At 38.4% G+C, this 16,832-nt stretch overlaps 2 protein-coding genes across 3 annotated transcripts in view; both read right to left on the minus strand.

The window, feature by feature from the left end:
- The window catches only part of LOC124164048 (CYFIP-related Rac1 interactor B), a 211,033-nt gene extending 209,872 nt beyond the window's left edge, over window positions 1–1,161 (minus strand). For both annotated transcript variants that reach the window (XM_046541217.1, XM_046541214.1), the window contains exon 1: window positions 912–1,161. The gene's annotated coding sequence lies outside the window, so the exon portion shown is untranslated. The remainder of the gene's footprint in view (window positions 1–911) is intronic.
- Window positions 1,162–1,280: 119 nt separating this feature from the next.
- LOC124164049 (glutathione S-transferase 1-like) overlaps window positions 1,281–16,832 on the minus strand; it is a 136,892-nt gene continuing 121,340 nt past the window's right edge. Inside the window, exons 4-5 of the mRNA XM_046541219.1 lie at window positions 12,848–12,937; window positions 1,281–2,207 (exon numbers count right to left, since the gene is read on the minus strand). Of these exons, the coding sequence (XP_046397175.1) occupies window positions 1,977–2,207; window positions 12,848–12,937 (321 nt within the window). The 3' untranslated portion in view covers window positions 1,281–1,976. The remainder of the gene's footprint in view (window positions 2,208–12,847; window positions 12,938–16,832) is intronic.

Here is a 16,832-nt window from a genome sequence, read left to right on the forward strand (position 1 = left end):
ACATTTTCGAGCAGGGAAAATAATAGGCCAAGGCTTTTTGGGAGAAATATGAAAATAAAACTTAAGCTTCACTTCAAAACGCAGAGAGCTGGTCCACACTGACGCAATATGTACAACGCAAACACGATAAAATTAACGAAGCGTCTAAATCAAGTCGTAAAAGTCATGGGTTCGACGCGTTTGACGATGACAACAATGACAGCGATGAGAATAATAATAACAAAGCGTCTCCATGGTTGCATCACAACATTCGCGATTACATCATTATCAATTATGCTGATGCGGAAGACAAACAGAGAGTGCCACAGAAATGAATCAGCCCAACTGGCCATGAGACGGAAAAATTCCCTGCATTCGAGGGGCGAGCGGCGTTGCAGGTGGATACAACATGCGCTGAGCGTTATTCTCAATTTTTAATAGCAACATGGGATTTTAAATTACCGGACGCCCAGCACACCGCCGCACGAATAGAATTTCTAGTCAAGTAATTAGCTACTTTGTCTACCTTATTTTAATTTATGAAATCACAAAAATGCTGGTATAACATGGGCATTATCATAAAATTGTCAATGAAAACAAGCTAGACACAGGAGAAATTATCGACATCGTTCGGGATCAATTAACACGCACGTACAAGAATTAGCATAAATTCACCGCATTAAAAAGCCGATATTTTCCGTGAATAAAACAACTATCATCTTATTTCACCAAAAAATTCGCAACAATAGAGGATGCTTGTCGTTGGCTTTCAAAAGTCAACTGTTCGGGATGCTGGGCAATGTCATCTACGGATCACGCATCTTCCAACTTCAGGGAATAAACTGTACACAAAATGAGAAGCAAAACGCTTCCAAGCCCTGAATACAATGAAAGATCTAGGAAAGAAAAATTTATCTTACGGTGAAACTTACATCGGCAGAATCAGTCAGGAATCGTTGTATTCACAGCCCTGTCACTCCATTCTCAGTATCCAAGCGTCGATTACACACCTGAAGATTCACTTGAGAGAGCTGTGTGGTTCTGTGTCAAAGCCCTTTGCTCGCTGATGTCCCACCCACCAACACCGAGAAAAGACTATTTTTCATTGTGCTTCGGTATCATAGTCAACGTTCGTAAATGCACGGATGCAGCTTTCATCGAGTTGTGAATGACATGTACTGAAGCGGCTGCTTGGATCGGAGAGCCATCTAGCGGATAAAATGGCAACTAACACGGCGCCCAAAAATCGTTATTGTTTTGGAGGTGTGATTTGCGATGTTTTTGAAAATGAGGACAATGCATATGTTCAACTTGTTTTAATAAAAGTCTCTCTAAAATTCAACTTGAAACAATTATCTTCCACCGTAAATTTATTGTAAAATCAATACCATCAAAAACAGTCACATATCCGGTTTCCCTAAGAATATTACTCAAAAAGAAACTCAACAAATAACAGAATACTTCTTTCAAGTCTGCGTATGACTATTCTTTTATTACATTGTCCATTACTTCTAATCAGTAAAACTATTTTGTCATGATAAAAATCATTACTATGATCTATACAGGTGTTGCAACAATAAAGACCTTATAAGTACATGTTTTTCTTTTAACGTTCAAAAATAACAAATGTAGTATTATTGAAAACAAAATCAGGAATGAGAGAAACTTATATTGCTAGCTCGTATAAGCAATTAACAACTATGATTATTATAATGGAGATAGTCCTCATTCAAAGTATCCCCTTGAGCAGAGTGCTAGATATGTCATCCAATCACATTCTCTTCCACCTTTCCTACAACCATAAATGATTGTACATATGTCTCTTCATTTAAATCTAATATTCTATAATCATTCATAAACCATAAATGTTGGCTGTTTTGATGCTAAAAATATAACCAGTTCATATCTTGCTTAATACAAAATGCTCTTTTCCAGTTGTTGCTTCATATATCCTCTTGTCATGGTTCTCTCCTCTTCATTCTTCTCAAAATTTCTGCTTACTTGCCTTTTTTGGTTGTCATACGAGACTTTGACCATTTAGCAAACAATTCTATTCCCTCTTTGTTGCAGGCAGTGTAGTATGGGAGCTCAGCCTTCAGCTTCTTTGCCCATTCAGCAATGTGGTGGTAGCCTTCATAGCGGAAATCTACACTTTCTAAATGAGTAACTGAGGCTAGGATAGAGATATCTGCTGCAGTGTATGTCTCACCTGCGACATAAGGGCTATCCTATAAAGAAAAGTAGAATATCTTGTTAATGTAACATACTTTCATAACAAGGGATATATTTTCCAAATTTTAATGTACCACTCCCATAGTTTACAGCAGATTCTATGTAACCTTTATTGAAAAATAGACATTTGAACATCTATAGGATATACATTAGAATCGCCTAACTGGCCAGAGAGCAGGGCATTTATTCAGGTCCTTTCATAGCTAAGGATGTGGTGCAAATAACATTAGCTAATGGTTAAAAGATGGAATGCAATAAATGTGGGGAAAAAGTCGCTAAATCTTCCCTTACTTAGGTTAGTACATTATAATTTGACGATGCACAGAAAAATGTGAGGACTTCAATTAAAAGTCTGTAATTCAAGAGCAAGCAACAATTATCCATGTAGCTCATACATATAAACAAATCATAAGTTGACTGCAAGTCGATGCCACCGGTAGGGTTTTAAACTCAGAAAGGAGGGAGCCCAACCATTCTCAGAGTCCAAAATAATTCACAGTCCCTGCTGAGAGGGGTCAAAAATGGTAAGAACTGAGCAAGTGTGATTAGCTGTGGGACCTTTCTTAATGGATGTCCTGCAAAAATCCTCCGTGCAGAGGGGATTGAAAAGTCTTTTGGGGCTCAGCAGTCATGCTAAGGAGAGAATTCATCAGTATCGAAAGGGTAGACTAGACTATTGCTCTTAAGCATGCTGCTGAGAAACCATGGTTTATTTTTAATTTATTTCCCCCTCATGTATCAGCAGTTAACTCATGTATCAGAAGTTAACTCATGCATCAGCAGGTCATAGGAGGTGAGAATCGAGTCGCAAACAAGATTCAGATCGGTATGAAGGTGGAAAACAGATTCGAAATATCTAAAACGGGGAAACCGGATTCAAATCTGTTGAACGGTGGAAACCAGAGTCAAACCACATTCATGGAAATGAGTAGGAAAACAGCCGCCATGTTGGACCTTCACAACTGATTTCCAACTGTCTTCCAACTGATTTCCAGCTGTTTCAATTTTCAAAACAGATTCAAAGGAGTAGGAAATCAGTGCATCAAACCTGTTGGAAATCAGTGTCAAATCTGATGGAAATCAGTTTTTCTTTGCTGGGCATACACCATTGGCCATTGAAAGTAATTGCTGTTTTACTTGGTGGGGACCTTAACCCTTTTACTGCTGTAAACATACCTCATACGTTCGCATGACAGGCTGCAATTAATGTACCTTTACAATCTCCCTGCCATGCACTCAGCGCTCTAGCTGCATTTAATGGGAAGATCTTCAGAGAATGGGCCGCAGCGAAAGGATTAAAGTGACAATGATGACTTGGCGTACCACAGGTAAAACTTCCTCACAACATGTTTAAGGGTAGCTAGGAAGGAATTCTATCATAAGGATCATTGAAATGTATATTTTTTCTTTTGAAGGTGTATAGCTCGTAATGAGGTGAACTGAAGTCATAACTGCCTGTTAGATGTGTTTCCTATCACCTCTTGCATGCAGTGCAAGAATTTCTGTTTGGAATTTTGGAGAATAAACCGGGTAAACTGTCATCTGGATCTCTTATTCCTCCATGGATAACATATTAGCCAGTATATTGGTTACAATAAAAAATTGATTGAATTTCAGGAGGTGAAATCTTCATGCCATCGAATTACAGGGATATTACTCCTATGTATACTTTATTAAAAAGATGTGTTGAAATTAGAGGTAAATTAAGTATTTGCATCCCTGTTAGGAAATAAACCTTCCTGGAAAGTACCTGGGTGATTCCTTATCATAATTCCCAAATGATTCGCAGAGGCAGGTCAAGGCCATTGATTTGAAGGGGAGTTCATTACTTCGGTGCTTTGGTGGTATGCGATATACCTCTTAGAAATAATGCATCAGAGGTCTGATCTGTGTAGACAAGTGGATTTTAGATGTTAACCTTTTCCCTACTATACAAGTATATATATAAAGTTGTGGACGTTTCCTGACCCGGGAGGCGACGGGCGTATATTTACGTGTGAGATTTTCCTAGCCAGGAAAACGAAAGCCGTATGCATACATTTTCTAGCTCTCCCCATTTTAGGACGGTCGCGGGTTTACGTCGTCTTTGTCTTGGGACCCAACCCTCCGGGGTTTAGGATTTACCCTCGGAATCCGGGAGCAGGTACCCGGACCCCTCGTCTATTATAACCCCTCTTAGCAGTAAGGGACAGCGGTCATACTATTGTTTATCCAGTCAGGTTTTGAAATAAATATTTGTTCATATCTCAAGAAAAATAAACTAAGAATTGAATTATTTGTCTTTTGAGCAGCGTTTACAATTTTTAAACGAAATTCTACGATAAATATGAACTTATATCTCGAGTTATGCATAAACGTCAGCATGGAAATCGTTGCTGCATTAAATGCATTAATATTGGCCTTAGAGTTTTGTTTGAAATTTGACAATGCTCAGAAAAAAATGAGGAATTCAAGTCAAAGTCTGCAATTTACGTGCAAGCAACAATTATCCATTTGCTAAATACATATAAGCAATAAATAAGTTGACCACGAACCAATGCCGCAGGTATGGTCGTAAACCCGGAAATGAGGGAGCACAACTACTCTCGGAGTCCGAGATAATGGGGAGTCCCAGCGGGGAGGGGTCGAAAAAGGTTCCGCGAGACCCTTCTTAACAAATGTCCTCCAAAAATGCTCCGTACCACGAGAAAGAAGAGTCCCTTGGGGCTCAGTACAGCAGTCATACTAAGACGAAAACTCCGCCGTCTCAAAAGGGTTAATCAATAATATTTAAACATTGTTTGTTAGGCTGATGAAATAAATTCTTTCATAGGAGGGGCACCTTAACGACTACCATCTTTTAAGTTTGTCCAGAAATCATGGGAGGAGGTAAGTGCAGCCTCCTCTCTGACCCCCTCTTAATCTGCCAATGACTATTATTCTCCTTAAATGATTCGCTCACATGATCCCTCAGGAATGTTTTAATGAAGTCTATGTTGCTGACAGACACTAAACCCTTTCATGAAAGGGCAATGCAAAGAGGATGCTTTGCCAATTACTAGCCCCATACAAATTTATTTCACTCTATGCATGGAGCTCTCCATTAAAGATGAATCACACAGGTCTGCTAGTCATCCATCTTAGGACCCAAGACAGTGCAACACCAGTTGGTGTCAATCAGCCTTGACACTTAGATGGATAAGTAACCATTTTAACTGCATGAATGTATGGTAGACTTATTATACCTGGAGATGTTTAAAAAAATATATTTTTGTTCCCAACAGTAATTGAAGTTAAAATGTGAGGTTTGAGTGATTTGTTTGATATTATAAACAAACTGATATTTTTATCATTTGCATGTGTTCAGTTCCATAATAGAACTCCATTATGTATAAGCAATGCTAAAATGTAGACTGAAAATTGCCGTTGCTAAGCAAAAAACAATTTATACATATATCCGTGTTTTAATTCTTATAATTGTGAAACAGATATTTGTGCATAAAACCATAAGTCAACTAGCAGATTAATTCTGCCAGAGGCATCAAAAATGAACCAGCAGGAACTTGAGCACAGCTCCCAAAGATAGAGCCTTCTCCCTCCCTAAGTTGCTGGAGGAATATAACAGGGATGAGCAGGGGGCTCAGGGCTCCCCAAAATTGTGGCAAAAGAGAAAAAATGTATTTCTGTAACCTGAATAATTTGAATGCATTTAGGAAGTGTTCACCAGTGAGTCTTCTGATATGATATGAGAGGTGGGCAATGAGTGGCTAGTTGCGAGCGGTAAGTAACATGTAAATTACCAACTAAAATTCCATTAATTCCTTTATTTTCAACCAAAAGTTTTTTCTCACACCCAAAAGCAGTCTGTTGAAGAGTAGAAGAGGTGAACAATGAGTGCTTAGTTGCGAGAGGTAAGTAACATGTAAATTACCAACTAAAATTCCATTAATTCCTTTATTTTCAACCAAAAGTTTTTTCTAACACCCAAAAGCAGTCTGTTGAAGAGTTAGCAATGAGTAGCAGTGGCTGCACACTTTTCTTTCCCACCAGATGGCTGTCATGATGCTTGAGCAGTGGACTGCTCATGGCTTGAAGCTGTTATAGTATGTAATTCCTATCTATCTACAAGTTCTTCATTGATTCCTTTATTTTACTCTTATTATCAGTTCAAATATTGTTGGGGATCCTTATTTTAAATTATTTAACCTGACTCAACATTAATTTTGGTCTCCACAAATATATAGTCCGTAATCCCCTCTGCTAAGTGGGTTATTGAGAGGTGACAACATGCATGAGTTATCTGAGTGGATAGTAGTCACTTCTCACCTCCTATGGCACTAATAGGCAACATGGATGTCCACATCCTTACCATTATTTTTCTCCCAGAGGATAGAGGCAATGCATTTCTCTACTTTTACCATTTCCCACCTTCCCCATATTATGACTACCGGGCTGTAGATTTCCAGTAGCAGCAGCAGGGATGCGAGGAAGAGAATTGTGTTAGGAAAGGTGGCATTTGTGAACAGGAAGAAACTTATGAGGGGTTCCTTTTGTGGGAGTTTAGAGAAAAGGTGAGTGATGAGTCTGGTCTGGTGTTTAACACTTCAGCTGCACTACTGAAATATGGACACTTAGGAAGGAGGATGAAAGAAGGCTGGAGGCATTGGAGCTGTGGGTCTGGAGAAGGTGAAGTGCATGAAGAGGAGGAGGAATGATGAAGTGCTGGACTTAGTGGGTGAGAGGATGATATCCAGAGAAGACAGAAAGTACGGATAGAGTGAGTACTGAGCAAAGAAGGAATGGTGAAAAGGTGCTAGAGGGAAGAATGCTGAGTAAATGAGAGAGAGGAACGAAGAGATTAGGATTTTTAGATAGAATAAAATGAAGTAGGCATTAAAATGAACTGAAGAGTACATGGAGGGAGGGGTAACTGCCAGATTTCATCTGAAATATGTACTCCATTCAAACCCAGTTTAATTGGCGGAGAACTTTAATAATAAATTATGAACACCATCAACACCTGCTTGCATCTGTGAAACTAAAATTTGATTTCTACTCTGATTTGCCTGTTAATCGTCATCTGATCTGTAAAGACTTGTCTCACTGTTGGCCAATGATTGACATCTCCCTACATATTCAAATTGAATAATTACAATGTAAGGCGTATTCTCTCCAACAGTGGTTAAAGACATTCATTGTGGGGCTGAATTTCCCTGCCCAAGATTCAAAGAGCGGTGGAACCCACTGGAGGGTCATAGGTATACTCTATTCTGCACGAAGTGACCCACTGTTGATTCACCTATAGGCTTATCTTCTAACCATTACTTAGAGGTGGTGCCACTCTTGGGGGCTTTCCACCAATTGAGGGGGAAGAGAGGAAGCATAGGAGTAGGGGTGGCCATCGTTCAGGCCCACTCCAGCTAGGGACTGACCTAGAGGCCCTCCCACTGCAATACCTCAAGAATTTTACAGGAGCACACTGCCAGAACTCAGGGCTGCTGATGTCTGGGATTTAGCGACTTGAGCATTAGAATGAGGGGTAAGACAGGGGCGCAGCTATGAATAATGACTGGGGGGATTATAGACGCAACTAAGGGGGGTGCCTGGGGTGTGTGGAATACCTGCCAGGATAAGCGAGAGATGTGATATTAATAAATTGTGGAATATTTAAGATAAATAGTTCAAAATGGTGAGTTTCATGGATTTCTGAGGGATATTTTATTAATCCTTACCCTATTATATAAGTACGATCCAATTTAGCAAAATGGATTAAACTTAAAAATTTCTCTGAGCTCTGGGGTGGGGGGTTTAATCCCCCTAAACCCCACTCGCTGCGCCACTGGTGTTAGATGAAACCACCACCCCCCAGGTAGGGTCAATCCCATTTTTTCAACTTTTATTGTACAAATCCATTCTGAAGTGATGTTAGGGGGTGATTTCAAATAACGTACTGAATGTAAATGTTTCACACAAAATTGCACACTGATGGGCTTTCTCTGATCATATGTGGTGGGCCAAGTCGTGGATGGTCAGTCATTTTGTATAGCACCACCCAACCTGGTGAGAGTGTGGGTGGGTCACACTTGCCTCTGAGTGAGATGAGTTTTGTTCCGTGTGGCATGACCTGGGGCGCAGCTAGGAATTAAGGCTAGGGGGGGTTTCAGGCGCAAAACACTGGGGTGTCTGAGGGTGTGGAATATCCGCCAGGGTAAATGGGAGATGTGGGGGCCCTCCCCTAGAAAAATTTTCTTATAAATGGTTCCAAGTGGTGAGATTTAAGGCCTTTTGAGGGATATTTTATTAATGTTTACATTATTCTATAAGTACATAATATTAATCCAATTAAGTGAAATGGATTAAACTTAACCATTTCTCTGAGCTCTGTGGGGGGGGGGGGGGTTATCCCCCAAAACCCCCCCCTTGCTGTGCCACTGGGCATGACCTACAGATGGGTGTCTCTTCCAGTGGCATACATAGCATACCTAGGTTACCTCCTTAAGTAACAAGCCGCAAACAAAAGGTGTAAGATCTCCCACAGTGACCATAACATGCGGCAGGCATTTTTCGAGGGGTCTGGGGGGGCAGAGCCCCCCCAATGAGCAAAGCGAGTAGTATACATAGACTCACCAAGTTTTATGACTCTAACTTCTGATTTTGCAAATGGCGACGGTGGCAAAATGAAGGAAAATATGTAATCAATTTGTCGATTGTAGGGAGGAAATCGGGTGTGACTCACCTGTGGGTCTTGAGATCCATCTTTCTTTCGAGGATTAATTATGTGAGAGGCATCAAAAATGAACTGAGAGGCTGACCATGACTCTGAAAGAGAGAGCCTTATCCCTCCCTTTAAGTTGCTGGGGGAATATACATAACAAAGATGCATTGGGGTTCGGGGCACCTCAAAATAGGGAAACAAAGTCATATCTCTAAACAGCATTATTTGAATAAATCTGAAGAGTATATAAACATATATTGTGTCTCCATTGTTTTGTAGATGCCACTACTGGTCGGGGTATTGAGACGTATGTGTTCTTCTCTAACGTAGCAGTGTGTGCGCCATGTGGTAACAGTACTGTATCTGTTGTGAGTGGTACGTGTGATACAAGGGTAATAAAGCATTTATCCAAATGGACCACGTGTTTATTAATTTGGATCTCCTCTACCCAGGAAGACTTTAGAATCAAAGAAGTGTTCACCAATGAGTCTCAGGGTATTGTACAAGTGGTGGGCAACAAGTGGTTAGCTTCAAGAGGTAGGGGTTAATGAATAACAAGGGAAGGGGAGATATACCGGCATTTGAAGGAGGACAGTAAATAATTAAAAATGAATAATAAAAGTGGTGGAGAAATTAGTTTGATTCTAGCTGAAACCAAGGATTGGGAATAGTGCTGGGCATGGAGAAAATATTTTCAGAGTGAGTGTTTGCCATGCTTTCAATTAGAGCTACCAATTATTTATGATTGATGCAGGATTTTTGAAACAATCCTCATTCTTAACATGTCAACTGTGGACCATATAATCCATTAAAAACATCATTGACTTGTGAACAGTAATACATAGGCTAAAATTTATGCAAATATCTAAAAATAGCTGTCATCTAGGGTTGAGATTTAAATGAATTATGTGCTATTCAATGCTATGAAACGAATCAAATGAATGTGTGCTCTCGTAAGAGGTTAATGTATAATGAAAATTAAGATGATAAAAGAAATATGTCAGCGCTATTTAATGCTTTTGTTTTTATTCATGTCACGTGAAAGAAGGAAGATATTAGAAGTAGTCTAAAGTTTTTATAAATCATTAATAATGGTGAAAGTCAAATTTTGAAGTAATTTTTGAAAGTATGATAAGTGGAATTTGGCCATATATATTTCTTTAAACTTTATCTTACATTTTAATATATTTTAATTGTTTCTGAATACATGTGTGGATATATGCATAAAAATATTTCATCCATTTACGCTTTACTGAAAACACAGCACATCAATATAATAACAATGTTCTTGAGATGTTAGAACGTAGGTTTCCACGGCGATGGTTTGATCTCTGCATTTCTTCTGGGTTTCCTTCCGCGTCAGCTTGTTGCCAGCATATTCAGGTCACCTTCAACCTGAAGACGCTGGCAGGATAGCCAGCGAAACTGTTGTCTACAAACAAGCTGATGCGGAAGGAAACCCGGAAGAAATGCAGAGATCAATGTTCTTGAGGCTTGGTGAAGGCAGTCATTTTTGACTTACTGCTCTAGAAACCTCCATATGCTCTGAAAAATCTCCAGTTCCCTCAATTACCTGTTCCCATACCTCAGCTCTGATTAATGCCCGACCTCTGTTGGTAGTACTGCATGCCTGTATGGTGGAAGCACTGTGATGGCATTCAACAATTCAATCACAGCACTATGGGAAATGGTGGATTGCAGAAAAAATGACTGCTGGCTTGTCAGGTGAAGCGAGTGAAGCACAAAAGCTATAGTTTTGGGAAGTATAGAAGAATGTCAATTTCCACGTACATAATTTGGAATGTTCATGAATACATTCAGGAATTTATTATTCTCATGGTATGGTATTTAGCAAGGTGACAAACAGCAGTATTCATTTTCAATAGACATAGAGAAATAAACAGTAAACTATGGCAGGCTATGGAAAAGAGCAGAGAATTTTGGTTGAAGAGGTAGAATAAAGAAGTGTTAATTTAATAGTTATTAATCAAACATCATCTGTAAATGACACATGATAGTTGTCTGAGTTAATATTGCCTCAACCTTTTGGAGCACCTTCACATGAAGCTACTACATTGTGCTTCTGAGTCAAGCTACTTGTTGTTGACCACCTTGTATTTGACGCACCACTGCAAGAGGCCATAGCTACCACTGATTCACATGTGGCAGCAATGCAGATCATGAGACTACATTGTGTAGTCTTGTTGTAAGGAAGAAACTAACCAATGGTGCAGCGAAGGGGGGTTTGGGGGATATAACACCCATATATCTCAGAGAAATTTTTAAGTTTAATCCATTTTACTTAATTGGATTAGTATTACTTATAGAATAGTGTTATGATTAATCAAATATCCCTCAGAAAGCTGTAAAACTCGCCATTTTGAACAATAAATCTTAAAATTTTCCTGGAGGGCCCCTGCACCTCCCGCTTACCCTGGTGGGTATGCAATACCCACCACAACCCTAAGTATTAGTTGTGTCTAAAACCACTCCTAACCTTAATTCTTAGCTGCACTCCTGAAACTGACAATATTTGAAATTGGCGTCTGCTTTACATTCCAAGGGTGCATTTGTTTTACATTATCCAGTCCTTTTCTCAGTAGAATGACTGAAGCTAAGTTCATCATAGTGCCACATTTGACAGCTGAGAGTACGCTGCTAAAACCTGCACTTTTTTTCTCGTGAACTGACTCAATCCATTAATTTTGCAAGGCAAGTTCTAGTTTATAGCCAGTTAACCTTCATAAATACAAACATAAGTATTTTGACAAAAGTTCCAAATTATTTAATTAATCAGAATGGAATTGCAAAGAGCGGAACCTCAATCCATTGAGTCTATGGAAATTGCTGATGGGAATTAACAGGGAAAATAGCAAGAATTTGAGGAATAGATGACACATTTGGAAGCTTTTTAAGGCTAACACCACAATAGCGAAGGTATCCAAGGGAGATTCAAGTAGATCAGTCATAAGATGTAATGTCTTCTGTCGCCCTTTTTATTTTATTTGTATGCCAAGGAGAATGTAAGGGAGGCTAGCAATGTCCTTGATGTAGTATTTAAGGTGGGTGCAATGTTTTCCAAGTTGGGTTTGCAGGTGATTTGATATCGATTGTCTATTCGGTAAGAGGTTTCCAGGAATTGGTGGATACCTTGGGTAAATAATGTGACGGGCAGTCCCTGTTGCAGCCTGTAAACACAATTCTAAAGTGCTCTTGCTCATGCACTTTATCTCTGTCATACCATATTTCTGTTCGAATTGTTTCATTGTGTTATTTACTATGAAATAAATTGGCATTGCCCATATTAGATGTGTTATATCTGATCACCCACGAGGATATCAAAATAAAGCTCTGAGAGCAAGGAACACAAGGCCTCACATAAAAGTAGATGGTCACAAAATGGAATAGATGGAGAATTTTAATTGATTTGGGCAGAAAATTAGAGGAAAATGGGATTAGGAGTAAATATATCTCAGTGTCAGTAAAAATTTAATCACTGTTTCAACTCAAAGATCGGTACGAATAGGTGAGGGTGAAGCTCACTCTTAACTAAGCTACAAGCATATGGCTTTCATATGCATGTATTCATTTGACACAGTTTTTGTACCAGTGGATCTTCATGACATGAGGATTTATACCTCTTTTACTTGGGAGTATCTCCGAACAATTCTTTCAAATGGCGTTGGCAAATGGGGGGGAGCAAATGGGGGGTTATAAGGGTGGGGAGGGGGGTTGACGCCCCAAGGCCCCCACTCTTCTCCTGGCTGGATGCCTACCCCTGAAGCAGTAACCTTTTTCTTTATCCTTATTCCAGAGAAATATTTTATGTCTCATCAGACTAAAATTTTAGGTAAAAATTGCTCATAATCACCCTCTTCACAAAGTTTACTTACCAACAAGTCTAACTATGTTAGTGGACTTTGATATCACAAGTATAGTTACCTCTAGGAATATGTCAAGATAGTCAAGATTCTGTTTAAGTGCATTGGCCCTCTGGTGATCTGCTGGCTCTCCTGACATCAGCTGCGGTAACTGCAAAGAGCATGAAATGAAAAGATGAAGGCATTAATTACAATAATTTATAATGAAAATTTTGATACTAATCAGTCTGGTGTTAAAACCATCCAAAACCAGATAATATGTCAATTAATGACAAAATAAGGAGCTACAATTGTCTATATCATTGTTATTGTGCACATCATTTGTTTAGTCATGGTTCATAATGGCCTCAAATTGTAATGACTCATATTAAACTGGTGTAGTGACAATTTCATTTCACTTATAACTCACAATGAGAATGACATAAATTTATTCCATAGTTTTTAATGCAAAATTTTTCCTCCTAAAGGTTAGATATAATTGATGGGAATTTAAAGATAAATTCATATCAGGAATTGTTAACTTTTTACCGAAATCCATTGCAAGGTATTTAAATTTGCAGGTTACAACCATAGTTACGAACTGCAGCTCAATAAGGGTTCAATCAATAATTGAAAAATTAATGAAGAAAACATCCTTCTTGAGGAAATTTGGAGGTAGAATTGGGTATGATGAATGACTGAATTGTATTTAAATGGTAAATATTTGCATAATTTGAAGAATTCCAAGATTGCTATGTTAAAGATATATTTTTGTGTACCTACCTGACTCATTATTTTTATTTTTATACCCAACATATCATGAGAAAATATATTGCAGTGCAGCATTAGCATAGAAATGGCTGTAGCAATCAGTGACGTCATGGCAAAATTAAGAGTGCCAGAACACACTTTTGAAACTTTTTTTTAGAAGTGAAATATTACTCAGTGTTTTTTTTATTAGTACATTTTATTACCATTTTTTTTTGTTTTTTTTTGTTACAAATGTATGTATTAGACATTTTGAGGCAATAAAATTGATAATAGTGCTATTTGACTATTATGTCTTTTGTTAACCAGTGCCGGAACGGCATTCCGGCACAAGCCGGCACCATGACACCACTGGTAGCAATCACAAATTTTCTCAACATAGTCAATGACGTTGCTCCATTTTGATGATTACAAAACGCCAAGGGTCTCTTTGCATCAGTAGTTCTTAACCAACTGATTAGCTTAAATTATAATAATAATTTATACCTGTTCGGTATACTCAGCTGAGGAGTTGATTTTGATGGCTTGTAATGTTTTTATAATTTGATAAGCAGTGTATGTTTGATTTTCCAGGATTATTAATTTTCTACTTTAAAATCGTATTAATAGAACATGTCTTCAAAGGGATGAAATATGTACATATAGCAGTAAGCATTCTACTAGGGACTGCATACAACCTAAACCTTAAAATAATATTGCTTTATTTTGAAGCTCATGAAATATAATTTGGTATCCTCTTAACCTTTACCAACCACCTATAGGTATTCTCATATTCGGAGCATAAATGCCTACCTCCAAAGTTGGAGAATTGAAGGTGAGCATTTATGCTCTGGATAATATCAGCTGAGTGCATTCGTATTGTCGGGCGCCTAGATGAGCGGGTTTGATTTGGTGGGCGATTGTTGAGCGGTTTCGCGATGGAGGTATTGATTTACCTCTGGGGTAATCTGCAAACTGTGTATTTTCTTTAGCCAAGGGTAAATACCTGGGGTAAAATCATTTCAAAATACCAAGCCCACTGAGTATTTACCAGTTTACATCACTAAATCATTCCTATGTATCAATATGTTTGGAACATACTATTAGAAATGCCACTATCGATAATCACTCTATCGATTATCCAATGCTTCAACTCCAAGACTCGTATATTTAGGCAAGGGTAAAACTTAGTCCAGACCAAGCTTTAGGAGTGCAAATTTCACATTTTCTTGAAAGCGGGAGTCACTTTCTTTCCCTGGATACCCTCACATCATATTGACTTTCAACACACACCTAAAACTGATGTCTGTGTTAAAAAAACACCAATTTTAACCCCTTTCCACCCATAAAAATATCTAATTGTGATTTTGAAGATATTTATGTGTTGCTCCAATGGTCCCCTTATGATATCCTTTTGAATACTTTTGTGATGCATTCATCAAACAGTTTTTTCAGAATGACCCATGGCCACATGGCTGCAGTGGGTGGTAGTGAGTCAAAATCTAATGTGTTCCATTTTCTACCAGTTTAAAAAATTATCTTTTAGGAGTAGCTGTGTTAAAATTATCTTTTCAATTTCCTTCTATTTTTAATTCTATCCTGTTCACCTATAGTAGGTATCCTTAATGAAATTTTGATTCATGCCACTCTTGCCATAAGTGGGAATATTTCTACCTGCTTCAAAAATAAAATAATGGATGGAAAAATGATTAGGTAGCAGGACAACTGTTGGGGGGGGCACGATGCGGGGGATCAGAGGGTGGAAATTGTGAACTGGAAATGAATTCTCTGGAAATTGTGAACATTTTTATCTCTGTGAATCACATTTTATGCTACTTTGGCATTTAAAATTACAAAATAGAAGGGCTATCAGGAAGCTTTTTTGCTATAACATATTGCTGGAGTGGAATAAATTTAATTTATAGGTTAATATTATTCTGCTAAAATTAATTCCATTACGGTGGGGGGGGGGGGGGGGGCGGCATGTGTCACCTGTGACCCTCCCCCTGGATATGCCACTGATGGACCGATTATGGTGAAAAAACATTAAGCAGCATATTTGTAACAATTTGAAAACAAAGTAGTGCTCAGTTTTTCTTCGAGAGCCTTATTTGCTCAGCACGGTAGAGTATTACCACAAGGTTTCAGTGGGTGGAGATGGTTAAAATGCACAATATGTGGGCAGAAAATATACTTATTTTCGGAATCAAATTTGCCCTATGCGAGAAAGTTGCAAACTTGTATCAGGGTCTCAAATCTGAAAAAATTTTTCAAAATCGGATGATATTAACCACTGCCGCCCGAGCGCTTAAGTTTAAAATTTTGCGTAAATTCAGGCTGGTTTTGGAGACAAAAACTTATTAAATAGTTCTTGGAGTGTAGGTCAATATATGTTATGCAAAAAAGTTTTAGCCAACGTTTCTGTTTATTTTAAACTATCATCAGGGCTTAGCTTTGCACATATTTATTGATATTGAAACAAAAAATTCTGCAACAACAACAGCATTTATTTTAGCAGAATAATATTAAACCATAAATTAAATTTATTCCATTCCACCAACATGCTATAGCAAAGCAGCTTCCTGATAACCCTTCTATTTTCTAATTTTAAATGCCAAAGTAGCATAAAATGTGATTCACAGAGATAAAAAAAATGTTCACAATTTCCAGAGAGTTCATTTCCGGTTCAAAATTTTCAACGTTTCTGTTTAAAATAAACAAAAACGTTGGCTAAAACTTTTTTGCATAACATATATTGACCTACACTCCAAGAACTATTTTAACATGAATTAAACGAAGTCACGGTAAGGAAAAAAAAGTAGAAATCACTGCAACTAAGCCCATTTTCGAAATAACTAATGATTTATGTCTTTAAACATTTAATATATACGGAGTTAAAAGTTCATCTATTTAATTCTATGGTTTACTATGGGTAAGAATGGTCAACAAATTTTGAGTTTAGGCAACCCGTATATCGTAAAAATTGTCTGGCTGCTTGAAGCATCACTTCACATTTTGACCTTTAGAATCCGGATTGGCGGGAAATCACCTACTTTGCCAAATGTTACATTGTAGAGTGTACATGACATGCCCTAACCCTCCTCCGCATCCGTGTGGAACATGGCCGAAGTAACACCCACGCCCAGCCACCCTCGTAACCTTCCGCCAACCCGCCGACAAACGCCCATCCCACTCACAGCCCAACACAGCCTTTCCTTACCCACTCCCATTTACTTTTTTTTACCCCAACTCCCACCATAGGATCAGCACAGAGAGATGACGAAGGGCATCTTTGGCCGTGGGCCGACTCCAGAAATACA

Source organism: Ischnura elegans, chromosome 8 (genome assembly GCF_921293095.1).
Source record: "Ischnura elegans chromosome 8, ioIscEleg1.1, whole genome shotgun sequence".
Classification (NCBI taxonomy): Eukaryota; Metazoa; Arthropoda; class Insecta; order Odonata; family Coenagrionidae; genus Ischnura; species Ischnura elegans.